The 25,757-nt window shown below is 50.1% G+C and overlaps 1 protein-coding gene across 1 annotated transcript; it reads right to left on the reverse strand.

Annotated features, from left to right (window-relative positions):
* Positions 1 to 3,634: 3,634 nt before the first annotated feature.
* On the reverse strand, positions 3,635 to 24,787 carry LOC144168492 (uncharacterized). Its single transcript, XM_077697462.1, has 6 exons — positions 24,766 to 24,787; positions 23,749 to 23,994; positions 21,969 to 22,219; positions 18,292 to 18,376; positions 15,100 to 15,266; positions 3,635 to 3,998 (listed from the first exon to the last, which is right to left on the reverse strand). Exons 1-6 carry the CDS (start codon positions 24,785 to 24,787, stop codon positions 3,777 to 3,779), a joined length of 993 nt encoding a protein of 330 aa, XP_077553588.1. The 3' UTR covers positions 3,635 to 3,776.
* Positions 24,788 to 25,757: the final 970 nt, after the last annotated feature.

The following is a 25,757-nucleotide window of genomic DNA, read 5'->3' on the forward strand; positions in this document are numbered from 1 at the left end:
AAAGACAAATTCAAAGACACAGTGGGAAGGGTCCGAACACTGAGCGTATTTTCTGCGAGAGAAGTTCACGACCCGTGCTACAGAGTTTGACAATTGTCGGCAAGCATGACCTCGAATTCAGGGCTTTAGAGTTATAAATAGAACAATGTGGAGATATCTAATCAGAAAGCGACTTTTCCTTCATGATGTATACGCAAGTGCATTTGCCGGTATCTGAAGCGTTTGATTTAAACATTGTGTTCTTGTGTGTCAAAAGCTAAAACTGAGCGTTCTCGCTAACCTTAATGTGTGCTCGGTGTGCACCTGACAAATAAAAACGGCTGGACCAAAAGTTACAGCAGGTTTCGTTGCAAGTAAATAAAGTCATATTTCTTCTGCGTCTTAGATGCTGCTTTCTTGTTTATTAAGGATATAGTCACATCCGTTCACAAGTACAACCATGCGAGTTATCGCTGCACACAATGATTCCTTTCCTCGCACTTGAACGTATAAAACAACACAAGTGTCTTTATAAGCACACAAACAAATCACGTGAAGAGGCATGGATATAAAACTCACACGATACCATCACACCACTTTTTTCGCCATTTGCCATCCGGCTTTCGGCTCTAAATATTTTGGACGTGATAGCGTTTGGTAACGCTGCTTTTAAAGCCGCATTTAACGTTAAGCTGTAAGGCCCAGTTAAAAACACAATGACAAATTTCTGCACACAGCGTGTTCCGTGGTACCACGTAGCCCGAGTGATCAACTCCTTTCAATAAAATGAGGCAACCTCAAGCTCTTGCTGGCAATTCCTGATTAACCACTAGTTCTCCACTGTGCAGTGCTGATAAAAGAAACAAAACAATAATAGTTATAAATTTATGAACATGTAAACCCATATTTGAAGAAACCTTGGCAAATATATCTACAAAAATTGCAATAATGACGCAAGCCTGTGTTCTGGCTATTGACCAGAATGAGGAAACCCATATGACGTCACTCGAGGCGGCAGTAATTTCTCGAGCGCACGTGCGGTTGTCGGTGGCACTCGAATGCCTCTGAGAACTCCTTCATATTTAGCAGCGGCAGGAAGCAGTGTAACTTCGAGGTGTTCTGCTCGCCCCGCTCTTGGTCCGCGTTGCACGAGAGGAGGCAGAACCTCTTGAAAAAGGTCCTCTGCGCCGACTTCCAGAAGACGTCCCAGTTGACAGCGTGGCGACGCCTGACGTAAGCAGCGTTAAGCGCATTGTACGCAGTGCGCGCGCCCTGCATCCAGTAGTAGTACTCGGGTACCCTGTCCCCCTCCGAACGATTCACGTTCACGTTAAGAACTGTACGGGCCAGAACTTCGATGCACTGTCTGTACTTAAACAGTGCAACCCGCTCGCGCTCCGTCCGAATGCCCTGATTACTGGATGACACTTCGGCCCTAACCAGCTCCTTCGCGACAAGTGCTCCGAGAGTTCCCAAAGAGTACTCCAACGGAACGTCGCTTGCGTAAAGGACTGGCTCACGGCGCAACGCTGCTGGAATGCGCACAGTGTTTGTGATGCCGTCATAGGCGACGCCAGTACCAAAAAGAAACAAGTCAACGTACTCCTCGACTTCAACCCTGGGAGGATCCACTAGGAAGCTTGCTTGCAGCTGAGACTTAAGCTCAAGGAAGAGCGTCGGAAACTTGTGTAGGTCCCGCACTACGTTCAACTGTGCCTCGTGCTCATCGCCTCCTGCTGAAACTGCACGGCTTGCAGAGAGGCTGAAATTGTTGTCGTACAGCGCCACGCCATGGAGCGTCTTTTCGGCCTGATGCTTCATGTCTTCTCCCATCCACGCGAAATCCGACGTCAGCCTCAAGGAGCCAAGGACCTGTGTAAACAGCTCACGGGCGACCGGGTCAGACACCTGCTTGTAAAGAAGGTTGTTGACAATATCGCTCGCAGCGTCCCTTATCACGCTTCTGGTTGCCTGTAGGCAGGCCTTGACCACAGCTTTCGTTCCATGGGCATTGAAAAGCCGCAGGTAGTCGAAGCGAAGCGCTTCGAGGATGAATTGGAAGTAGATGTACACGGCACCGTAGTCAGGGAGACCTTCGACAAAGCGCAGTACAGCCCGCACGGAGCCGAGGTCGTCGATCCCAATCACCGAGTTTTCGGTCAGTTGATGCTGTCGAGGTATGTGCGAGTTGAACTCCGCCATCCAGAAGTCCCGTTTCATTGACACGATGAGGGAGTCCAGGACCGAGACGTTGAACCTACCCTCGACGGCCTTGCGCGAACGATGCCTCTCCATGAAGGCGTCCGTCTCGAGGATGTCGGACAACTTCAACGGCATGCCGCCTACGGGCCCCATGCTCCGTGCCAAGGCCCCCAAGTAGCTGGCAAGCGTAGGCGGTACCTCTGAGTGGCACTTTCGAGCGAGCGATATGCCCTGATTGACCCTAAGTTGTACCGTGCCCTCTGTGCGCACCAGATGGATGTCGATGATGTTGCGGACGCCGCGAGAGAGCGAGAGATAAATGAGTCGCTTCAGGACTGTCGACAAATTTGACGCTGGCCCAAGCACTTCTTCGAACCTTGGTATCGACCCAAACACGTCGTTTGAAGGTATCTCAATGGCGAAGAACCGCTGGCAGAGCTGGTAGAACTGAGCGATGTGCTTGAGCCTAGGTGACCCCTGTTCACGGGATGTGACAATGTAGGGTATTAATAACTCCGACCAGAGTAAGGTGTCGATGCAGACAACTAAATGAAATCTGCAAAGTTAAGAAACTGCTTTATCCCTATAAAACCTTATAAGCTCAACAATTCATCTTGCTGCCCCTTTTTGCGTCTTTTCGCGTAGTACCTCGCCATACCACGCTGTCGTTACGCAGTGAAGCTGGTCTCAAACATGAATAAACGCTGAAACAGTGTGTTTCATGTAATGTTTGGCAAGTTGGTTCATGGCTGCAACAGAAGTTTATCGCAGTGACAAATAAAATCCACAAGGAAGCGCCCGTCCCATCGGGTCACCGACCTCGCGGTCCCTGCGTTAAATTTCTTTTGCGTTTCTTTAAGCCTTACATTTGTACTAAACGAATGCGAGTGAGCGAGCATCGCACGCAAATAGACAGCGCCGAGTGTAAAAACAATGGGCTGATACCCTGGTATACACTTACTTGCATCGTTGTACATGCCAGAAACATCTTTGAAGCGGCCGCGGTCTTCGCGGTTTATAAACATTCCAGACCGAACTCCACCTAAGCTTAGAGAGGCCAAACCAGGCGGTACTGCACAGGCTTTGAATCATCCCAACCGAACTAAAACTGCGTAGAGAGGCTCCGGGTTTATGTCATTAAGGCTGAATGAGATCTCTGAGGTTCCGCTTAAACAAAAGGTGTTATGCAGCATGCATACTTTATTTCCCTCCCAGAACTGCACATCATGCGGCCTTCCCACCGCCTTATCCCACACCATGCCGGCTTGTCCCAATGTTCTTTTTCCCTCCATCACCTGCGACGAGCACTGGGACAGGGCGCTGGGCAGCTCTGATCCGGAGGTTCAAGCCTCACTGACGAATCGGGCTGCCATTGTCACCATCAGGCTAAAGTCAGCGGCCACCATGTCCTCTCAACGGAGCTTGGATCAATAAAGTTTACCCCCTCCTTCTCCTCCATAACGCTCGATCGTAAAGGATAACTTGTTCATATTGTGCATGGAGTCCAACTCGTGTACTGTGTAGTGCTTCTAGCTAAATTTTGAATTAACTCGTCCAGCCAAAACGACTTTTAACCGGAGCCAGTGGCAAGGGTATTACATAAGCCCGCTACTTGCCTGGTACACGTGTCCACTGTCACTCAGGCTCTCGTTGATGTAAGCGAGCATTTTGTCGGCGACGCCCTCGAGGAAGCGCGCGCCTCGGTGGTTCAGGCGGCGGCACACGTGGGCGTGGAAGTCGTCGCATGGGTCAGTGCTGCTGTCCAACAGCCTGTCCATGTCATGTGCCGCCCGGTTGCACGCCTGCGTTGGGCACGCCTGCAAGAGGTGGCGGGGGTGGGACATAGGGGCCTGCAATCTACATTTACGAGGGCTATATTTACGCTAACGCGGAGGCCTAGACAAAGTTCAAAAATGTTGAAAACACGATATATATACTAGCTGGGCGCTGAGAGTCAAAGTTTGGGCTTGAGGCATTAAGGCTTCGTATACCTAGGCTATGTAGCCAGCTGTAGTGGGGCGGTATACAAGCAGTTTACATTACGTGAGAATATGCAGCGCTCTATAGCATTTTTCTTCAAGGCTACCAGAAAAATAAATTGAGAAGCCGCTTCAGCCTGGAACCGAACCCACAGTCTTGTACTTAGCAGCGAAGCGTCTCAGCCACGTGGTTCTCTTGACGAGCGCAAGAAGGGAAAAAACGGAAGGAAAGCAGAGTAGAGGAACAATGATAGGAAGGACTGAATAAATGACGATAAAGGGCAGGAGGAAAATATTAGGAAAGGAGGAAAATATTAAGGAGGAGGAAAAGAATCAAGAATGAAAGTTACAAGCGCACGGTGTGGCTGAGCCATGCACGAAAAAAAGCAAGAAATGTAGGCTTCGTGCCCCGTGTAAAACTGGAAAGAAATTTATCATGCGTTAACAAATACAGTAGACTCTCGATAAACGGAACTTCAAGGGACCGAAAAAATTAGTTCCGTTTAGCAGGAGTTCCTTTTACTGAGAGAGATGTGCAAAGGTGCAAATTTATGAGTGTACACACTCTTAATGGCATTTCATGGAAATATATGTGCACTAGAAGGTGAATGTAGCTGATAGTTTTTCAGAAAGCAAGAAAACTACAAGAGGCTGAGGCACCGCATTCACAAAGTTGATTTGGCAACAATGAGTCGCTGTGCACTACTATAGTGCCTATAATATACTGGCAGTATATTCTAGGCACTATAGCACTACAAAATGCATCAATTATTTTTGTTCGAATCCTTGCAACTGCATCCTCACGGAGGCTAGAGGATTAAACTTCGCGAGTGCTTACGAGCCACCGAATTTAGAAGACGGCAACGCGTTAAGGAAGTGCGAGTAGCACCACGATGGCACGAACGAGGCGGCAGGAGCTGAACCCTGTAACCTCGGCGTCTTGAATCGAGACCGAACGACTGGAACAAGAACTGCATGTTGTATTCGTTGCACCAACACGGCTAAACGCTTACGAGACGAGACTTACGAGGCCAATGAGGCTTAAACAAATCACGGAGGAAGAAAAAAAAAAAGCAAGACATCCGGAACCGTAAAAAGCTGATTCTCATGCCAATGGGTATCACAAGAAGTTCCAAGTCTGGTTCCGTTTAAACGGTGACGCAGAAATTTTACTTCCGATTACCGGGAGTTTTTTTACGTTATCTTTACCAACCAACTTACAGGCTACTGTTCCGTTTAGGCGGCAATTCCGTTTAAGCGATTTCCGTTTATCGAGATTCTACTGTAATATTACTCTTGAATATTACGCTCTTGAAATACACTCTTAAATATTACACTCTCACACATTGAAATAAGCATCCACTAATTTCTCAACCTTAAAAAGGCCCAGGACACGGGGAGACCTAAATTGTAGAGCTAAAAATTAATCCTAGAATTTAGCTCAGCCGGTTCCAACTTTCGAATGCATTGCTTTTTTTCATTACCGATCTAAAATGAATGCTTGCGAACACGGGATTCAGAAAGAATGAAATTCTCACTTTTCTCGCTTGAGTATGTTCCTGCAGTGTCGGTAGTATTTGTGACAAGCTGATCCAGTACACGTTCTCCTTTTTATGGCGAAAGTTACTTTATGAATCTGCAGGTGCGGCTTGATATTGTGGTTCCTGGGTTTGTCGCCAGAGAGGAGGTTGTCACTTACCCGCCGTAGGTATGTTCGTGCGGTGTAAATAATATCAGCGAACTATCGCTGCAAAGTTTCAGTTCTCAAGCATTTCCGTGCGCAGACAATTTGGTGCACGGACATTTCAGCGCATAGCCGCTTGGAACTAGCGCTTTGCATATATATTTTAATATCCCTAATTACGCGTTCATCAATATTTTTTCAGTTTTATCATTGGCTAACTGCAAGGCTAACGAACTCGTTGCATATCATTCCGCCAATTCCTATAGGTGATGCGGTTGCCACAGCTCGCCGTATTTTGCAGTAGTGCAGTGCTCTAAGTCGGTTTAGCTCGAGCAATGGTGTGGGGAACGTTCTGTTTAAAGGGACCCTGCAACACTTTTGATAAACGCTTTTACTATTTCCTTCGCGTCTGGAAGCGCTGCGAAAGATATATATTTATCGCAAGCAGGGAGCGGCACTGCGTGATTTGCTCGTCGCACCAGATACGCCTTCCGTTTCGGCTTTGTTTTTGTGGCTTTACTTCTAAAGTTGAAATAAAAAAGCGTTCATTGCTGCAACGGAAGGAAAACCGTCCAACAGCCGCTACATGTCCTCAGTGACGTAATTAGGGCCATCGAAGAACGTCAACAGCGGGAAAGAGAGAAAAATCTTTTGAGCAAGTTTCCAAGTTATCTGAAGGGCATTGTTACGAATCGGCCAGCGCCGCCGTACTTTCCCGCATCACTTAACGGCTGTGCGGCGAAGCCACTGCGTGTGCTTTTCTGCCGTCAGGCAACACCATGTCGGTGACAAGTATAGACAAGCCGAGTCAGACGAGACGCTTCGCTTTCGGCGCATTTCGAAACTTCGGCGGCTGCCCGCGAGGCTCGTCTCAACGCTCTTCAAGGACACAGGGGCCCCGTCGATCGCAACGGAGTCCTCCTCTCTCCCCTCTCCCGGACTCAACGTGCGCCGAGGCTATGAACGGCTTACGAACTCTGGATAGAGCGTTGTGTGTGTCTGTGACGTTCGTAGCGTGTTCCAGCTTGTTGGCGTTTTGACCGTTACCGCTTTTGGGTATAAATAGACCCCCGCAAGCGTTGTAAAACATTCATGTTTGAGCAGCGAATCGATGCTGTCGCTCTGCTCGAGTCCTGTATTGTAATCTCGCCCGTCGGGGCATTGTTCTCTGGCTTCGGCTCACCTCTAGCTATGAAGTAAACAGTTACGTTGACCTATCAGCTCTGGACGTCTTCCCGGCAGCAGTCGGCCTTCCCGGTTGCAACAACTGGTTGGCAGCGGTCGGATGGCAACTTCGTAACACCTGAAGACAGCGGTGCGAGACCCAACACCACGGACGTCAAGGCGGCTTCGGACTTCGCAGAATTCACGGCGGTCAAGGGTGAGTGCGGGACTTTTCTTCACTGAGTTTTACCAGGCTTCTGAGGATAGCTGGTAGGGCGTGTGTTTTTGTCGCGTGGGTTATTCGTGCAAAACATTTTTGGAGCAGTGGGAAAGCAGTACTCTAGACCGGTCATGAATTTGAAAGAGTTGAAAAAACCGCAGTTGTTGGAGCTTGCAAAAGACTTGCGTTTGGATGTCACGGACGCGCTGAGAAAGCCAGAGCTGATACATGCTATACTCGCTGTTGGGACTGCCGATGACGAGCTGTCTGAGTGCATTGAGATGATTAATGGCAGGGAGACCGCTAAACGTCAGGCAGCAGAGGCTGACCGCCAGCGTGAGGAACGCGAGGAAAGAAAGCGAGAACAGGAGCTCGAGAGGCAGAAACAGGAACGCGAGGAAATAAAACAACAGGAGCTCGAGAGGCAGAAAGAGGAACGTGAGGAAAGAAAGCGAGAAGAGGAACGCGAGGAAAGAAAGCGAGCAGAGGAACGCGAGGATAGAAAACGAGAACAGGAGCGACAGCATGAGCTGGAAATGAAACGTCTTGACATCGAGGCATCTCGATCTAGGCGTGAGAGTGACAGCAGCGCGCCAAGCGTGCAGTCTGCGGCGACTGAGTGACCTACGTTGCGAATGAGTGACCTAATGCGACCCTACAAGGTAGGAGAAGACATCGGTCTTTTTTTGGTCAACTTCGAGCGTACGTGCGAGAGGGCCCAGTTTAGCCGAGACTCATGGCCGCAAAAGATGCTTACGCTTTTTCCAGGTGAGGCATCCGACGTGATGGCCCGCTTGCCAAAGGAGGAGGCGGAGGACTACGAGAAAGTCAAGTCGAGCCTTCTGCGTAAGTACAGGCTGTCAGCAGAGGCGTTTCGCCAGAAATTCCGTGAAGCTGAGAAAGCCAGGGGCGAGTCGTACTCTGAGTTCGCCTACAAGCTGAGGGCAAACATGGAAGAGTGGCTCAAAGAGGCAAAGGCGTTCGGAGAGCACGACAAGGTAGTTGAGTGCTTCGGTCTTGAGCAGTTTTACCCCGTATACCAGAAAACCTGAGACTCTGGGTGCAAGATAGGCCAGGGGTAAATACTGTGGATTAGGCAGCTCAGCTAGCCGACGAGTTCGTCGCACGTCGAGGTGTGCAGGGGCCGAAAGACGGCCAAAAAGAGTTCAGGCCGAGGCCTGATAAGTCAGGGCCGAAAGGCAGAGCTCCCCAGGAAGACGGTGGAGCAAGTGAAGTCGTTGTCGTGGATAGAGAAACTGGCCACGATAACGAAAAGAAAGCAGCAGACGCTGAGGAGCAGCGCAGAGAGAAAGCTTTTGAAGCGCGCAGGCAGGCTGCGTCTTACAACTGCGGCGAGACGGGACATTTCGCTGCCAGTTGTAAGAAAGGAAAACTCGTCTTTCACGTACTAGATCAGCGTGAGGACAGAAGGCAGTTTCTGTAGCCGTACGTACGTGATCTTGTCGTCAACGGTAAACCGTGCCGAGTTCTTCGTGACTCCGCGGCGACGGTAGACATGGTCCACCCTTCGTACGTTGAACCGGATCAGCTAACGGGGCAGGGTGTTTGGGCGAAGCCAGCCGTAGGAGCACGAAACGTGCGCCTGCCGATTGCTAAGGTCAGCATCGGAGGTCCGTTTGGTGAACTTGTGACGCAGGCAGCAGTATCCCCTCAACTTCTTCCGGAGTACAAGTACCTATTCTCGAACAGGTCGGATCAGCTGTTAAGCGACAAGGGGTACAATTTCGAGAAACTGCCGAGGAAAGAACCAGCCGCGTTCGCTGCGAAGAGCTCGAGTAACCAAAGGGTCGCCACCTCTGTGAGGAATGGCGAAACTCAGACAGAAAGCGATGATTGGGCATTTCCGGAGGCTCACGACCAAGGGCAGCGTAAGTACACTGTGTGTAAGGCCCCTACGGTGAGCGGAGATGTTTCGTCGCCATGTTCGAAGTGCGCTAGATCACGGGAGGCCTTGAAAACGGCTGTCGACCCGAACGCGCGCAGTTCGCGGGCTAACAGCATTCCGCGGGAGTGCGGAAACCATGAGGCCACCGAAAGGCAACACGAGTCCGCTGAAACGGAAGTTGTTCCTTCGGACGATAGTGCAGAAACGAGCGACGTGGTGGGAAAACCTGCAGTCGAGGCAGCAAACGGTTTGCAGGGTTCAGTTGGGAGTCATGACGACCTCGCCGCTGGGTAAGCCGATTCCGTCCTGCCACCAGCTCAGGTAGCTGACCTCGAGCAACGGCCAGACGAGCTCGTAGAGATTCAGGTGTCTGGGGCAGCTGAGCCGTCTTTTGAGAAGAGGGCAGCCTGGTTGTAGTGTAGTTCTGGCACTGAGAAAGGAGAACGGCAACACACTTCGGCCTTCGCGTGCTGAGGCTGTCGCCGAAAGCGTGAGGGACGACGAGGTAGTGACTGTTGGGAACTGCAATGTGTCTAATGAGCTCGTCGTGCCCTTGTCACTCCCAGCTGATGCTACCGATGATAGGCCAACATCAGCTAAGCTAGTTGAGGTTGCGGTGTCGCCTGGGGCTGAGCCGAAGTCGGGAACCGATCAGCCTAGAGGAGAGAACGTAAACGCGTTCCGGCGTTTGCTTGCCGAACGCGTTCGTAAAAAGGCGAGCAACGAGGAGATGGCGAGAACTTCCGCGGGTACTTGTGGCGCGTGTTTCAGTGCGGGCACGCCGAGGGGCAAAGCCGTGAGCTCGCATCGCGCCAAGGGAACACCGCCTCCAGGAAGGAGTGCGCGCCTTACGTTTGAACGTTGGAAAATATCGCTCGCTCCTCCGCGCGCTCGGCCTTTGTCGAAAACAACGGCCGGTGTCCTTTCACACGGTCGCAGCAGTCGTTTTCAGGAAGCAGGTGCACCTAAAGTGCGGTACAAAAAGGGAAAAGCTCGGGGCAATGACGAGAGCTCAAATCGCAGCTCTCTGCGCGAGAAGTGGCCTGTAGACGCCTGACTTTCTCTATTTCATTGTTTTTCCTGAAGCAGGTTTCGCCCTTCACGATTATGTTTCTTTGTGTGGGACATTTCCAATCAAGCGAAATGTCACCTTTCAAATTTGTCACTTGTCTAAAGTACTGCTGGGCAAAAATATAACTAGAGTAGTTAGTTATTCGCGTACTTTTTCGTAACTAAAAGCCTGGTAGATCTTCAGTGTGGATTTATCTTCGCACTTGCCGGCGATGCGGTTGTGTCTTCCTGTGTTGTTCTGTTGCTTGCCTGACCAAGCCAGAGACGTTCTTGGGGAGCCACTACTCGTCCAGTGACCCGCCCGGTGAAGCTCCAGCACGGTGTCGTACAGCCCAGGCCTGGAGTCGAGCGTCTGCCGAGCACTTCACTTCGACAGCATCCCTCCGGACAACGGTTGAACACCCTCATCTATCGGAATCTCGGACCCTTGGCGGAGAAGCTGTTACAAATCGGCAAGCGCCGCCGTACTTTCCCGCATCACTCCACGGCTGTGCGGCGAAACCACTGCGTGCACCTTTCTGCCGTCAAGCGACACCATGTCGGTGACAAGTATAGAAAAGCCTCGCAGGCGGCTGCCTGCGAGGCTCGTCTCAACGCTCTTCAAGGACACAGAGGCCCGGTCGATCGCAACGGAGTCCTCCTCTCTCCCCTCTCCCGGACTCAACGTGCGCCAAGGCTATGAACGGCTTACGAACTCTGGAAAGAGCGTTGTGTGTGTCTGACGTTCGTAGCGTGTTCCAGCTTGTTGGCGTTTTGACCGTTACCGCTTCTGGGTATAAACAGACCCCGCAAGCGTTGTAAACCATTCCTGTAAGAGCAGCGAATCGATGCTGTCGCTCTGCTCGAGTCCTGTATTGTAACCTCGCCCGTCGGGGCATTGTTCTTTGGCTTCGGCTCACCTATCACTATGAAGTAAACAGTTACGTTAGCCTACGGCTTCTGGACTTCTTCACGGCTGCAACAGCGGCTGGCCGCTCGCATCATACACGCTACCACTCGTATGTCGGAGGCCACGGAGCTCGGATCGGGTGCCCCCGCTCGATCGCAACAGCATAGACCAGTAATTTTTGGCTGAGGTATTTCGCAACCCCCTAATCTAAGTACTAGGTGTGTTGGATGCCTACGTTCTGCAAGCATTTAATATTTCAAAAAAAGTTCATAAAAGTGTTGAAGGGTCTTCTCTTTAAGTTCAACACAATGCAAAGTTGGGAGGGTTGGTGTTGATGCGTCACAAAAACATAGAAGGTCTACGTCTACGGAAAACGAGCGTTATGCGGTGCGCTATGATGAGATGCAAACATAAGTTACAAATAATGTCTCCTTTCTCTAATTTCAATTGAACTTGAGTTGCTCGGGCTAATTAGCTCTATCCCAAGTGATCTGTCTACCCCCAGCCTCTAGCCTCTAGCGGGGATTCGTTGCATGACAGTCGCAATTCCTGTTCTCTTTTTTTTTTCTCCGTGACTTGTGAGCAGGAAAATTGGCCACGTGTTTAAATAATAGGCTTGCGAAATTTAGAACGACTGCAACGTAGTTTTCAAAAGCTCAAGGACACACACGTTGTCATAACTTAGAAAAACAGTGCACACAGGGCGTGCACCCGCCGAATATGCACTTGGGCTACACAACGGCCCGTGCCGGGTGTGTTGGCGTGTTGAACCTCACTTCCGCGCCGAAATGCTTAAGAATACGGCAGTGCGAAAACCGCTTTGCGAAATAAAAGCCCGTTTGCACAACTGCTGTGCCGTGACGAAGCGCCATAGCAGGCGGCTGCAGAAAGATTTAGACCACCTGGGGTTCTTAAACGTATATAAACTTTCGTCCAAACGGGCGGTTTTTTTTGTTGGTGTTTGTTACATTAATCAGAACAGGAATTTTTGTGGTGAGGAATCATTTCCAACTTCTTGCTCAGTTGAGCGAGCCACCGCGACACAACAGTAACGTTAAAAGGCTCTATGGCTGCTATCAGTTAAACGCCAAGAAGTTCTTGTGAAAATAGTCGGAAATATATAGCTCGGAGCTAGGTGTTTAGCCGTCCCGTTATCCACTGAGCAAAACCTGTAAATCACGAGCTAGTGCTTCACGCGACAGCGAAAAACCCGATGTAGAAGCACACTTTTAACTCCTACTTTATATGCCCGTTCCCCTGATCATGGTCAGACAAAGGCCCTTTTAGAGACACTTATTCGCTCACGTGCCCAATGTTTTTGTCGACATTCAGCGCCACCCAATTTGAAAAAATTACGTTTTCAAATTTTCAAATAACAAAAACATCAGGAACGATTGAGTGTAGCGGGGTTTTTGAACGAAATTGTCCCGAAATGTGCGCGCACAAAACAATCAGAGAAGTGTGTGCACCGAAATATCCGGAAACTACGGGGCCATCGTGCTTCTGTTACACCCGCTCAACCGGCAGCTCGCTCTCTAGTTTTGGTGTAGTGAAACGGTGCCATTCGCAAACACAGAGGAAAAAAAATCAAAGCCCCTTTTATCTCAAGAAAGGTGGTTAAAAGCGTTCCCCAAGCAACCTCACTCAGTCAAAGTCCTAAACCGAAACGGCTTCGACCGTGACGGAATGTCGCAGTCGGATAGTCGTCGGCTGCATAACTCGAGGGACCCTGGTTTGATTCCGACCATGGGAAGCATCTTTTTTCCCGAGGCTCTTGATGTGCCCTCGCTTATCATCATCATAGTTTTGGGACTTAATTGGTAAAGTCTGCTTTTCTGCAGTGCGTTTTGCGCGAAGATCGACACCATCCCTGAGGCTAGGCACAGCAAGCGTCGCTTTAAAACACGATACCTTGCTAATATGCCAACATGAATCCTATGAGGGATTCTCATAAACATGACATTGCGCAACAGCTGCAAGGTTGACGGGAAGCTGCGACAGTGATCAGGTGGGCAGTTTCGAATGATAGGGGCACCCATCGGCACTCGCCACTACATCCTCACCACTACATTTTCCTTGCTACAAGGATACGCACTCCCCAGGATAATGCCCTACACATTGCCTAGACCTCAGCGACTTGTGACATTAGCCTTCTTAGGTCTTGGGACCAGCGATTACGAGGGGAATGAAGTCTCGCCAATCTGCCTCATTGGCTCATCGCACCCTTTGAATAAGCGTGATTCTCCCCAAAATGTTTCGACTTAGCCGTAACAAAATACACTTAAAACTATTGGTTTATGTACGGTAGGACCCTTAAACCTCCTTGGGTAGAATACACGTTCCGGTATGCACTACCATGTTTTTATTCTGCATTCAATACCGCCCATATTTTAGCTTCTGATTACAATGACCGTAATCGCCCCGTAGCATGAATGCGACGGGCTCGATTGTCAACGGAAGTACGCAAAATATTTCGGTAGTTATAAAACCTTTCAGTTTCTTATCGAATTATTTCATTTGTAGAGGTACCTTTTATTACGACCCCAAACCCTTCCGAGTGCGTCGTGAACCCTGTTATGGTCCCGTTACGTCACTTGTTCTCTGGGGTACACCTTCCTTCAAATCAAGAAAAAACACCACTGGCTCATGCAGTTCCAGATTCAAAACTAGCAATCCCCCCACCGTGGCGCTGCGGCTATATTTCCGGATCCTAATCCCGAAAAGAAAGGCTCACAGACACCCCTAACACGCCGTGTCACCACGCGTGGACGGCTATATCAATTCTGAATGGATTCGATTAGTGTCACTAGATAAGATAAACCTTATCTAGTGACACTACATTCGATATTATCCCGCAGCGAAGGGTGAAGCGAGGTTCTTGAAGAAATGAACGTTTATAAGAGCGACCTTGTGCTCCGCAAAGAACTCAAAGAGAACACAAGTGTCGAAAAAGCAGTCAACAAAATGACGTGCATATGTGCGAACGCCAGTGAAAAGAACGCCGCTGCGTTTTTTCGTCGCGCGTTTATCTACAGTACTCTCGTTACTATAAACATTGATTTGGATCTAGCACACTGCCGGTGAGACAAGAACGGCCCGAGAAAGAGGCTCAAAAAACTTCACCCTTTTCCTATCAAGATTTCCGATACGGCATGCGAAAGAACACAAGGATACGCGCGATACGCATGGAACACAAAGTATACAAGGCCGGGTTCAGGCTGTTGCCGCAACTGTAGTAATAACTTTAAAGAATGACGTCATTTCACGTCTCAACCAACCGAACTGCGTGACTTGCCGTTTTTTTACGTCCATATATCCTCATCATCATCATCACCAGCCTGTCTACGCCCACTCCAGGGCAAAATCATCTCCCATCATTCTCCAATTACCCCGGTCCTGCGCTAACTGCGACCAATTTATCTCCGCAAGCTTCTTGATCTCATCGGCCCATCTAACTTTCTGCCGCCCCCTGCCACACTTGCCTTCTCTAGGGATCCACTCTGTTACCCTTAATGTCCAACGGTTATCTTGCCTTCGCATTACATGCCCTGTCCATGTCCATTTCTTCTTCTTAATTTCTATTAATATGTCCTTAACACGCGTTTGTTCCCTGACCCACTCCGCTCTCTTCTTGTCCCTTAATGTTACACCTATCATTTTCCGCTCCATTGCCCGCTGAGTCGTTTTCAATTTAAGTTGCACGCTCTTAGTGAGCCTCCAAGTTTCTGCCTCGTAGGTGAGTACCGGTAAGATGCAGCTGTCATACACTTTCTTCTTCAGGGACAATGGTAGGCTGCCATTCATTATCTGAGAATGCCTGCCGAATGCACTCCACCCTATTCTTATCCTTCGAATCATCCCTGCCTCATGGTGCATAGATCACACTGTGACTTTTGCATCGGTAGTCTGAACATATCCCAAGGTTGCCGAGCACGGCCACCCGCTATTCATACACATAAACAAACGAATAAGAATGCATGGTTCGCGTCAGTGTAGCAGCCCCACCTTGAGGTACAGCGGCTGATGGGCATGAAGGCTGAGGACTATGGTGAGCCCAACCACGGAAACGAAGAGCACGGCGAGTAGAACGAGGATGAAGAAGAGCAGCGGCCTGTAGCCCTCGAGGGCCGACATGTAGTCCCGGGTGATCTCAAGGATGGTAGCGTGCCCGACTGCGGATGCAATGAGAAGAATCTATTACAGGAGACAGGCTTTGTCAAGCGTGTCAACCCGCTGCTTCCGGTCACTGCCATTCTAAACGAGCAGCTGACCTTACCACAAGTATCAATGAGTGATGAAATAGCGTGTTAGAATATATCAGGTCGAAACGCGGAACAAATGACCTTCCTCATCCTGGACGCCGGAAAGAAGTGACGTGGCGGTCGTCCTCGGGCACGGCAGCGCGGAAACCACGCGTTAAAAGCCACCCCAGCATTTTGTCGCTGGTTAAACGTAGACACTTTTGATGTCTACGAGCCTACGCTTGCGGAAAGGTCACGTACTGACCCACGTTACGCGTCCGTCGGTTCCTGGTGGAGACGTAGTGCAAAACAACACAGCATACGAGAGGATAGACAATGACGATCACATTGTGTTATGTTGTCGCGCGCTACATTTCTAGAACCAATATATATTAACTCGCCCAACTGTTCACACCCCTGACGGTCCAGTTCTTCTGCCTACAAAATGTTCGCTGCTGCCTGTGACACATACGTTTTTTTTTACACGAAAGTTTTTATTCCGGGATACACGAATATTTCCCTGACGTCATATCCGTCACGGAAACAGCGCCAGTACAACGAAGCAAGCGGCCCGCAAAGGGCGCACCCCTGCACACAGGGTCTTCTTACGGGGAAGCAACATTTAGTACTAAAGAGTACGTTATACTTAGGGTTGTTCGTTTTCGGGTTTTATGTTCTAACACAAAAGTGTTTTTTGCCGGGATACACCAAGATTTCTTGGACGTGACATCCATCACGGAAATGACAGCAGTACACCTTTGCCGAAGGGACCCGCCAGCAGGACAGCGCTCGCCAAGCATACCCGCAAGACAGCCGCCGACCCCCAAATCACGCTCAGCTGCAGATTTCGCTGCACATTTGCTTTTCGTGTTTTACCGATTCCTATGACAGATGAATCAACCACTTTTTTTAAAGCGAATAGCGTCTTATAACATATAAAATGGCGCTCAAGTGAGATCATATCACGCGCTCAGATGCCATTTTTCATGTACAGAAAATAATATACCCGTATTCCTGAACCCACTCCAAGTGTATATAGTTACTGACAGATATTGCACGTTTGAAGCTTAGTCGAGAAACAGGTCCAGGAAAACGTATACACCGAGTGCGATAAAAAAAAATAAGCCTAAAGACAGTTGCGAGACGAGGAGTAAGTTACCGGTAAAATATGAGGCGATTGTCCTATTTCTATACCTTTTCCACTTCTATGCAAGGACGGCCTCTAGGTTTAGCTTAGTTCCCGGGATCTCCATGCTACAAGTTACCGGACAATATTTCGAAGACGCCGAGGGTCATCGTGGCCCTGTGTGCGCGCATGTCAACGCCGACATCACCTGGTCAATTTCAGCCAAAACAGCCCCGACTTCCACTTCCGGAGCACACTGCAACACTAACCTGCGAATAAATACCTTCCAACCTACTGCACCATCTTTGAATGCCTGGTAGTGACGCAAATAACTCGAAAATTCAGCCTTACAAGCGCAAACCCGCCAGTCTGCTGCAGACAAAAATAAAGAAATCTAGGTAAATATTTATTTGAATGAATATCTGGTGGACAAGCCGTTTAATGTTATTTTTGCCAGATTGTTTTGCATAAGGTCCAGCATGTGGGGATCCTAGCGCCGAGGCCATTGCGCGATCACTGGGTTTGTGCCATCACGCGGCGCTTTTCCCCTCTCTCCTCCGAAATTCCGGCTCGTCTTGGCGCCTCTGTGTAGAGCCGAGCCGTCTCTCAAACTCTTGCGTGAGGTGAAGCCTGCAGAGACCGTTGCGGCGATAAAACACTGTCACGCAGCGGGCGCTCCGCCCTGGTAGCGGAGCTAACCTCACCTGATTGGTCCGTTTGAACGAGGCCCGAACCCGACTCTCGCCGAGGACGCGAACGCGCGCCCTGCGCGGGGGTCCGTTCGGGGAGACGCTTCCAGGACGCCGAAGGCGTTGGCCGAAGGTATGTGACGCTTTCTTTACCAGCCGGCGGCAACTCTGTTGCGCCGGCGAAAGCCCACCAGCCCTTCCGGCTGCGGCCCGTGCCCAAGGCTGCTCCTGTTGTCCCTACGCTTGCATATAGTAAGGCCGTACCTACCACTCGACGAACACGCCGTGCAGTACGCGCCTGTGAGCGAATGGGCCCCGTCTCCCTCGCTGCTGCGAGCCGATCCGGCCAGCACGGCGATGCGCGCGCGCACAACGAGCGCGCACCCCGGGATTTGCCCTGACAGAAGAGCCCACTGGCTCTGCGCCGACGAAACGTGCGCACTTGCGCGTGGCGCCCCATCGCCCCTTTCACCTAACGGGAAGTACGTACCTGTGCTGTAAATTGTGTAATTGGGACTGTAAAATATGTGTCTAGAACGTTAGTATAAAATAAACGTCTTCCCTCCGTACCCTGGGCATATTCCTTTGTCGCCCCTTTCTCCACCTGCCCAACAGAGGCGGTGTTGATTTGGGTGACGGCGTTTCAGTATCGTGAGCGTGCTCAACTAGCTCGAACCCACGGTGGTTCCTCGCGGTGTGCATGAATGCCTGCCTTGTTCAAAGCTAGCGTTATGCATATTGTGAGGTAGAGAGACCACAAGCATTAGTTGTCGTTCGCAAACACTCGACAAAACTTACATAAATCCTCATAACATAACGAATGTTGAAATGTACAGAAAGGCATGTAATCCCGCTTCGTAATTTGCGAAAGAAAAGGAAAAAAAGTTCCTGCTGGGAAAAAGCTGCTTTTTTATGCCAACGTAGGTCCCTTTAAAATTTGCGCCCGTCGCGTCAAACGTCCGCCATGATTCTCACGGTAATGATCCCTGCAGTATTACATATAGCCACATACTGATACCAACACACCCCGTTTTGGCACCCCTTGTTTATTTGCTACGTCGCGCACTTTGAGCCCTTTAGAGCATAATAAATGACGATGCTGCTGCTTATGATGATGACGGTAATGATGATGATCACTTACATCGAACAGAAGGCTTGCGCCTCTTCGCCCCATCGCCTAAGTTATCCACGGCTTCAGAAAAGGTTTGTTCTTGTCCAACGGGATCCTGGAATCAAAAAGAAAAACTTCTCAAAGGAAAGCAAACGAACAGCAGGTCGATAAAAAGATACAGATAGGGAGAACCGTTCCGCAGCAGCAAGCAAAACAAACCGTTAAGCTTGGCCACGTTGACGAATTCTAGGACTCTCAAAATAGGCTTAGCTGAAGGAAATCGAACCTACAGATACCGGCGCTATTCTCAAGTTGATTCCTCTATTAAATGCCTGAATGGCAGCCCTTTATCTTGGACGATCCCTTTGCCAGTACGCGGCATCAAGCATCCAATGATGAAAGTCCGTTTATTAAACGCCCCTTGTGATGTAAATTACCGTCGTAGATACTTGGCGATAAGGCTCGTTGCCAAAGTACGCGTGGCGAGCTTTCGTCGTGATAGATGACCACGTCGCCGACTTCCAGGTAGTGCAACGGATGGCAAGAGAGAGAGAGAGACAAACCTTTTTTTTATTGAGCATTAGGTGCGGGGTGGTTCCTTATTTCAGGAATCCATGCGCCGCCCTGGCTAGACTGACCCTCTCGGCAGCAGAAGTGCATCTTGAGGTTGGGAGCTCAACAGCAGTATCTCCCACTGCTCAGGGCATGGGGAAAGGGGTGGCAGGGCTGGGTCATTGTCGCACTCCCATGTAATGTGCTTGAGAGTGCCTGGATGGTTGCAGAATTTACATTGGGCGTCCAACTGACTGGATAGGGAAACGTGTTCGTCGATATTAGTCTGCGTGCGATTCCCTCACTCTTCGTGAGTGTTGGATGTGGTGCGGGGACCGTTGTACTATCGGGCCTGTAGTGTTGTCTAATTTCTCGGAAGGTTGTGAGGACATGTGATCGGCGTCTTCTCCGCTGCCTGCATGGTGGGCGAGATCTCGGGCAGTGAGATGGGCGTGTTCATTGCCTCTCATGGAGGAGTGGTCCGAGAGTCCACACAGTTGAGACCTTCCCGGGTAGCACCCAGTCCGATATGATGCTGCGGCATACATCTTGTGACTATGGTGGCAGTTTTTTCTTACGTCAGGGCGAGAGCGATGGCAAATTTTTACGTTTCTTTAGCTGTCGCTCGTGGAATAGACGCCCTGGCCAGGTGTTCCCGTCCGTCCGTCAGCACAGCCACCATGGCCCTTTGGCCGCTGTAGTGGGATGCGTCGGTGCACGCCGTGGTAGCAGTTCGGGAATAAGTGTTCTTTAGCGCTTGTGCGCGTGCTTCCCTGCAGACTCGATGGTAGTTCGGGTGCATATTTCGGATTAGGTGCCCCTTAATTGATTGACGCGAAGATTCCGGGATGGCCTGTGACTGGTACTGGTCTTGCGAAATCCATTTGAGTTGGGTGAGCATTTCAGGACCTGTTCGTGCGCGGCCGAGCAGTGCTCTGTGATTTGACAAGTGGCATTCAGTTAGCTCAGCCACGGTGTTTTCACCACGAAAAGGGGTCGGGAAGTTCGTGCCACCATTACTGGTTCGCTGTGAGCGGCTGAGACGTGCGTATGGTTCGGTAAAAGGTAAACACAGGCATCGCGAGGGTTCTTGGCGAAGCTGAGGGTTAGGTAATAGGTACACAAAAGGTAATGTTGAGCGCTAGATGGAAGCCGGAACCGCCACTATTCCCTGCGCCGTTTAAACCATCCTGCGTCTGTGAGAGAAGAAAACTAAACAAGAAAAAGCTACCATCAGAGGAGAGCGCCGAAACATGCCGGCTAGCGTGTAAAAACTCCGCGTGTTATCAAAGTTCAAATTCACAATATTATTTTTGTTAGCGCGGGCAGTTTTGCTCCTGTCAGCACGGTGCCAGCGCCAAATCTTTGGGTAATGATGCCCTACAGTGACGAAAGCTGGACAGTGTCTTCGCTGGCGTCGTGAAACAGTGATCTTTCCCTAGACTCAGTGCTGCCAAATGTGCCCCCCACCCCCCTCATCTTTCTTTTCTGCCGGTGAGCGAAATGTTTCCAAGAGCAGCTAGCTTTTATTTATTGTTTGATGAAGTTGTTTGAACTGAATCGATTGCGTCCAGTGCGCCGCGTGCTGTACCCGTGCGCGCCCCGACCGGGCGCGATAACAGTGACAACAGCACATCGCCTCCCGTCGGCCGTGCTCGTGCCACTCGCGCTCTCGAAGAGTCGACCGGCCGCGATCGTGCAGTGCGCCACTCGGCTAGCTGCCGTACTCGTTCGCGTCCCGACCTGGCGTGACAACGGCGTATCGCCTCGCATCCACCGTTCTCGCCTATTGCGCACTCGTAGAGACGCCCGGCCGCGATCTTGCACTGCGCCGCACAGTTGCCGTACTCGTTCGCGCGCCGACGCAGCGACCAACCCCGCCAACAGCGTATCGCGTGCTCGTCGAGTCAACCGAGAGCTGCTGCTGTCGCGACCACGAAATCAGCCGTTGCGCAACTGCCGTACTCGCTCGCCGACGGTGTATCGCCGGTATCGGGTATCGTTTCGCGTCGTCCGGTTCCGGCGCTATCCGAGTTTGCTCTTTTTGTCTCGGCAACCCAGATCTTCATCAGCTTCTCACATTACGAAAATGTTGGTGATAGTGGGGTTTTTTAGCGCCGACGCTACACAGGCGATGAGGCGCGCCGTAGTGGAGGGCTCCGGATTAATTTTGACCACCGGGGGATCTTTAGCGTGCGCCGAAATCTCGAACACAAGGGCGTTTTAAGTGCGAATGCACTTTATAAGCGACCCCAAACCATCCACCGCCGGCGGCGGCGGCGTTGGCGTCCGCAGTGCTCCTCTATATTTAAAAAAGAAACAGCATCCGGCGCCAGGTTTCGATCCAAGGACTTTGCGGCCGCAGCGCGACGCTCTACCGACCAAGCCACGGAGGCGACGCTGATATCAGTGTCAGTGACGCGCCTTATATCTTTAACGCATTCAAACTACGTCGTCAGCGGCGTGCGTTGCCGACTCAGCGGCGTTATAGCGGCTTGATAACTGCGTGGTGTACACGTGATACTACAAACCCGATGGAAGAGATGGAAGAGAAGGCGGCGAGGCGGTGGGCTGCGGGGGCCGAGCGCAAGCGCCGCAAGCGGGCCGACAACCATGCATTCGCACTTTCACATTCTCCCCCTCGGGGAAATGCGGGGGAATTTTTGCTTTTCGCCACCATCAGAAAAGCGGCCGCCGCGGCCGGGAATCGATCCCACATCCTTGTGCTCAGCAGCACAACGCCATAGCCACTGAGCCACCGCAGCGGGTCCATTACGGAAACATGCGAAAGCAATTATTCATGCAAGAGGCACGAATTACGCTGCTGACTCGCGAGTCCGCATGTAAAAGGGCTACTGAGGAGAGGCCAAGGCCGCACGGGAGTCCTGACTGGAACGTAACATCCGGAAGTTCGGCGCAGTGGCGAGTGTTTTCGAACGGTTTTAATAAGAAGATTGCGCGTGTGTGGAGTTTAAAATTGGGTGACAAGGGACTTCAGTGGTGTATACCACACGTTGAAACAGAATTCGGGGCAGGTAAATTTTTGTTGCTGTTGGCCGTTACACCTGAGACGAAATTCGGCGGTGGTGCCCAGGCAGACAGACTCAGTTGTGCTTAGCATGCGGAGTGGCAAGCTGTATAGCTCGTACACTTACACTGTTAGGCGGCGAAGCACTGCCCGGAAGTCCTGGAGACACGGCAGAGCTCGGCAGAGTCTCCCCTTCGATCTTTGGCGGCGTCGGCCGTCGGCTCGAGTGATACGGTGATGGAGACGAAGGCTCAGAGCTCCGCCCGCGAAAGGTGGCTGCGAACACCTCGGGTGAAAATGTTCCGGCAGAAGGCACGGGTGGCGTGACGACCCCTTTCGGGTGAGGGCCGCTGGCTTCCTGCTCCGTGGCTCTGGGGGCTGTGAAAGCACGCAGTAACACAACAGACGTTATTTTAAGACGAGGTAACTTTACGGGGATAGACCAGGTATAGCGAACACGTGGGCGCTGTTTATGCAGGAACTATAAGATTCCGCTTAGCAGTAATGATTCTCCATTGGTCACGTGAAATGACACTATAAGTTCTCGTCCTGTGTAGTTCCTCTTCTTGTTTTACGTATTTCTGCGCTTTTAGTTACTATGTCTCCATACCAATTTACCCACTTTTCGGTGATCCTAAGACTATCAGCGTGCGTTTTGAAGTTACGGTAATAAGGTACTCATACGAGAAAAACGTGGATTTCCGTGGCCAGTCGAAGCAGTTAGCGCCAAGCTGGACCAGCACGAAGCAAAATTAAGCAGGTTTTCAAAACTTCGTGAGGACATCAAGTTCATAGTTGAAGGACCACTTTATATTTGAATTTGAACCCCTTTTTAAAACCGAAATACAGTTTCAGATGTGTGACCATGCAGTAAACAGCTTTCCCTCAGCACACACAAAAAAAAAATCACGGTGAACATACACGGCTTTGCAGAATCGCAAACCAATTCCTAAAAAAAAGCGAACTTCGATGCTCATCACTGACAACACGCCCCCTCATCCGATGAAAATTTGAGCCAAGGGCCCCATTCAGTTGTTCGAGGACACTGGCGCATTGTACGTGCTCAACTCCCACCAAAGGGGATCGAAAACACAAATTCAGTATTTTTTTTAAAGGGCTACCAAAACTTCTATACTTTGCTCTATTATTAGCCTATGCGTGTTACCTATATATCCAAAATTCAAGCTTTATGTAGCATTTATTTCTACAAGGACAACAGGAAACATTCGAACAAAGCTTACAACTGTTTGAATTGTTTTTTTTTAGATCCCCTATTCCACTCACACGCTTGAAACTTTGGCATCGCATGATGCATTATTTGCCACACACTCCAGGCAAATTGTAGCTGTGTGCCGCGCTAACAAACCTCTGATTTGCCCCCACTCCCCAATCCCTTCTTCGAGCAATGAATGCTTCCCTGACCAGCCCGGACCCAGACATTCGGATCAACCTGGTGGCTCGTTCGGGGAAAAGTTTACTTGCATCCTTACGAGTTCCATTAGGACAAAGCGGCAAATAGTTCTCTGAGCCCCACCAGGAAGGATTTTCACTTATAAGTAGTAATTACCTCCTATCAGTTAAAACATTGAGCTGTATTCATATAACCTGCACATATCGCCGAAACCATGGTTAGAGCATCGATATGAGCGTGGGATCAAAGTGTGCCAGAAGTAATTTTATTTAAACGGAGCAACGCAACAGTTTTTGAACATTGCAAATAGACTCGCGCAGACATACAGGCTGAACACTTGAATATTGCAGGTCTGCATACAAGGGGAAATTCCCATATCACTGAACCTTTTCATGCGATTTAGTTGTAAACCGTCTTATTATGATTGGACACATCGACGACACGTCACTTGCAACCGCCCCTCAGCATTTTCCGGAGGACAAGTGCAGCCGCGTACCTGAGGGTGCTGCGGTTGAGCGGGTGCGCGTCGTGATCGCCTTGGGGGCGGCGGTCCCGCCCTCCGCATGATCAGTTGACGGCGTCGCGGCACCTGACCCCGCCCAGTTCGAGGGACCGGCCGTCGGCGACAAGGTTGCGCCCCGTGCATCCGGCTGCAGCGTAGCGGAGGCTCCAGGGGTTCGAGTCTTCAAAGCGCTCTTTCGAGGCTCGGTGGTCTCGGCGGTCAGGCGTTCGGGTTGCGCTGCTTGCCGATGAGAAGGCGTTTCAGGGGGTCAGTGAAAAACGCACATTTGTTACCAATCAAAGCAGTGCTTTACAATGATATTGGCATTTGGGGCTACCTTATTCGTTTTGGTCGGTGTCTGTCTAACCGTAGTAACGGTTAGGCTGGAAAGCAATTGAACTAAGCAGAGTGAGCTTATGGATGGGTTGCCAATGTCTTATGCAAGAACTAGCTGGTAGCGTATCTTGGAAAATCAACCAGAAGGTTTGCGTCTAGCAGAGGTCTATCGAACAACGCTTTAATAAACGGCTAAACCGTGCACTTGTGAGGTTAACGGCCAATCATATACCCAGCTTTCTCTCACAAAATTTTGAACTCTCAGGAACCTAGCAAAACCACCTCAGGAAAGGGATATTTGGCATAAAGCTAGAAGTCAACGTGAAGATCAAAACACTAAAAGAATTTTCCAGGATTCTGAATATTTCTTGTGTAATTTGCTGTCAAATCTTGCTCTCCATGCATTTCTATTGGACAGTTTCCATGGCTCAGGAACTTAGTCGCACAACGTGCGAGACTAGAAACTGTGCAAGAAGCAAGATTTCACCCCAATATTAGCTGCGCAAAAAAACTTTCCATTTCGCTAAAAAACTGCAGAGTAATCACTGTTGAAAGGACTGTCATGAGAGGGAAAGCAGCACATGGAAGCGCCGAGAGCTCTCTGCAGATAATGAATTCGCCGAACGAAATGGGAACATATACACAGAACATGGCTCAGAGTCGAGCACGACATACCGAGCAGCAGCGCTTGTGCCATAATCGGTAACATGAACAAATCCTGCTGTCACTTAGCTGCCACCTACACCCGCCATTCGATGTAGTCAAATTCAAGAGAGAACACGTCCTGTTCGTTTACTTATTCCGTACAGAAGTAAATATCCTGGATCAAAACAATTTCGTGCGGATCTACCGCGACAACATGCATGACATAGTGGCCATAAAATGTGGCGGGTATGCATATGGAGCAATTGTGGTGTATGCGCACGCAGAAGAGGACACGGCAAGTCCCAAACAAGCGCGACACACCAATCGAGATCAAAAAGCAGGAAGCTATGCTTAGTTAGATGCATAAATGTTAAAATGAAAACACAAGTTCAATTTGGACCCACTTGATGACGCAGATGTACCAAACGGGACGATCGTTTGCGCGCTGGAACAAATTCGCATCAGATCGTCCGAATATTTTACCTATAGCTTGAAAAATTCCCTACACTGCTTATTTTATACAGTAAAAGTTCGTTAGTTCTACCTGTATAAAGAAAAGCCATCTCAGTTCAATTTAACAAAAGTTCGAATTGTTGGAATTAAAGTATAACAACCTTACACTGACTTCTCACAGACTTTTATGGAGCTATACGCCTCGAGCGCGGCCTGTAGGGGCGCCACTGAAATCCCCCTAGCGGCCCGTTTTGGAAGCAGCCGCGGGAGTCAGCGCCCCGCTCCCCAGTGCCGCCGCTGCTTTTGCGGCCCCTTCACGACTGAGATTTACCGTTTGCGGGCGTTTGAAATCCATGTTTATGTGGAGCAGTCACTCTGTTCGCAAATGGGGTATGTTTACGACAGTGTAAATGTTTCTGACGCGATCTAAGTGTGGTATATTCGGTCTGTATAGCGCCAGGTGTGTGTCACAGGCCAGCGTCGCGGAACCGGCGTATGATGGAGCCGATTGTAGTTACACTGACCTGAATTTACTACCTGTGTCTCCGTAACCACCGGTTACTTAGGTG

This window comes from Haemaphysalis longicornis, unplaced genomic scaffold (genome assembly GCF_048455015.1).
Source record: "Haemaphysalis longicornis isolate Haplotype H1 unplaced genomic scaffold, Haemaphysalis longicornis Haplotype H1 scaffold_2, whole genome shotgun sequence".
NCBI classification, from domain to species: domain Eukaryota; kingdom Metazoa; phylum Arthropoda; class Arachnida; order Ixodida; family Ixodidae; genus Haemaphysalis; species Haemaphysalis longicornis.

Bases quoted from the DNA above. Each gene is read 5' to 3' on its own strand.
- LOC144168492 (XM_077697462.1), bottom strand. From the start codon at position 24,787: ATGGCACAAGCGCTGCTGCTCG. The intron at 22,220-23,748 runs GTACGCGGCTGC...GTGCTTTCACAG, and splicing joins CTCAACCGCAGCACCCTCAG to CCCCCAGAGCCACGGAGCAG. The intron at 15,267-18,291 runs GTAAGTGATCAT...TTGCATCCGCAG, and splicing joins GCGCAAGCCTTCTGTTCGAT to TCGGGCACGCTACCATCCTT.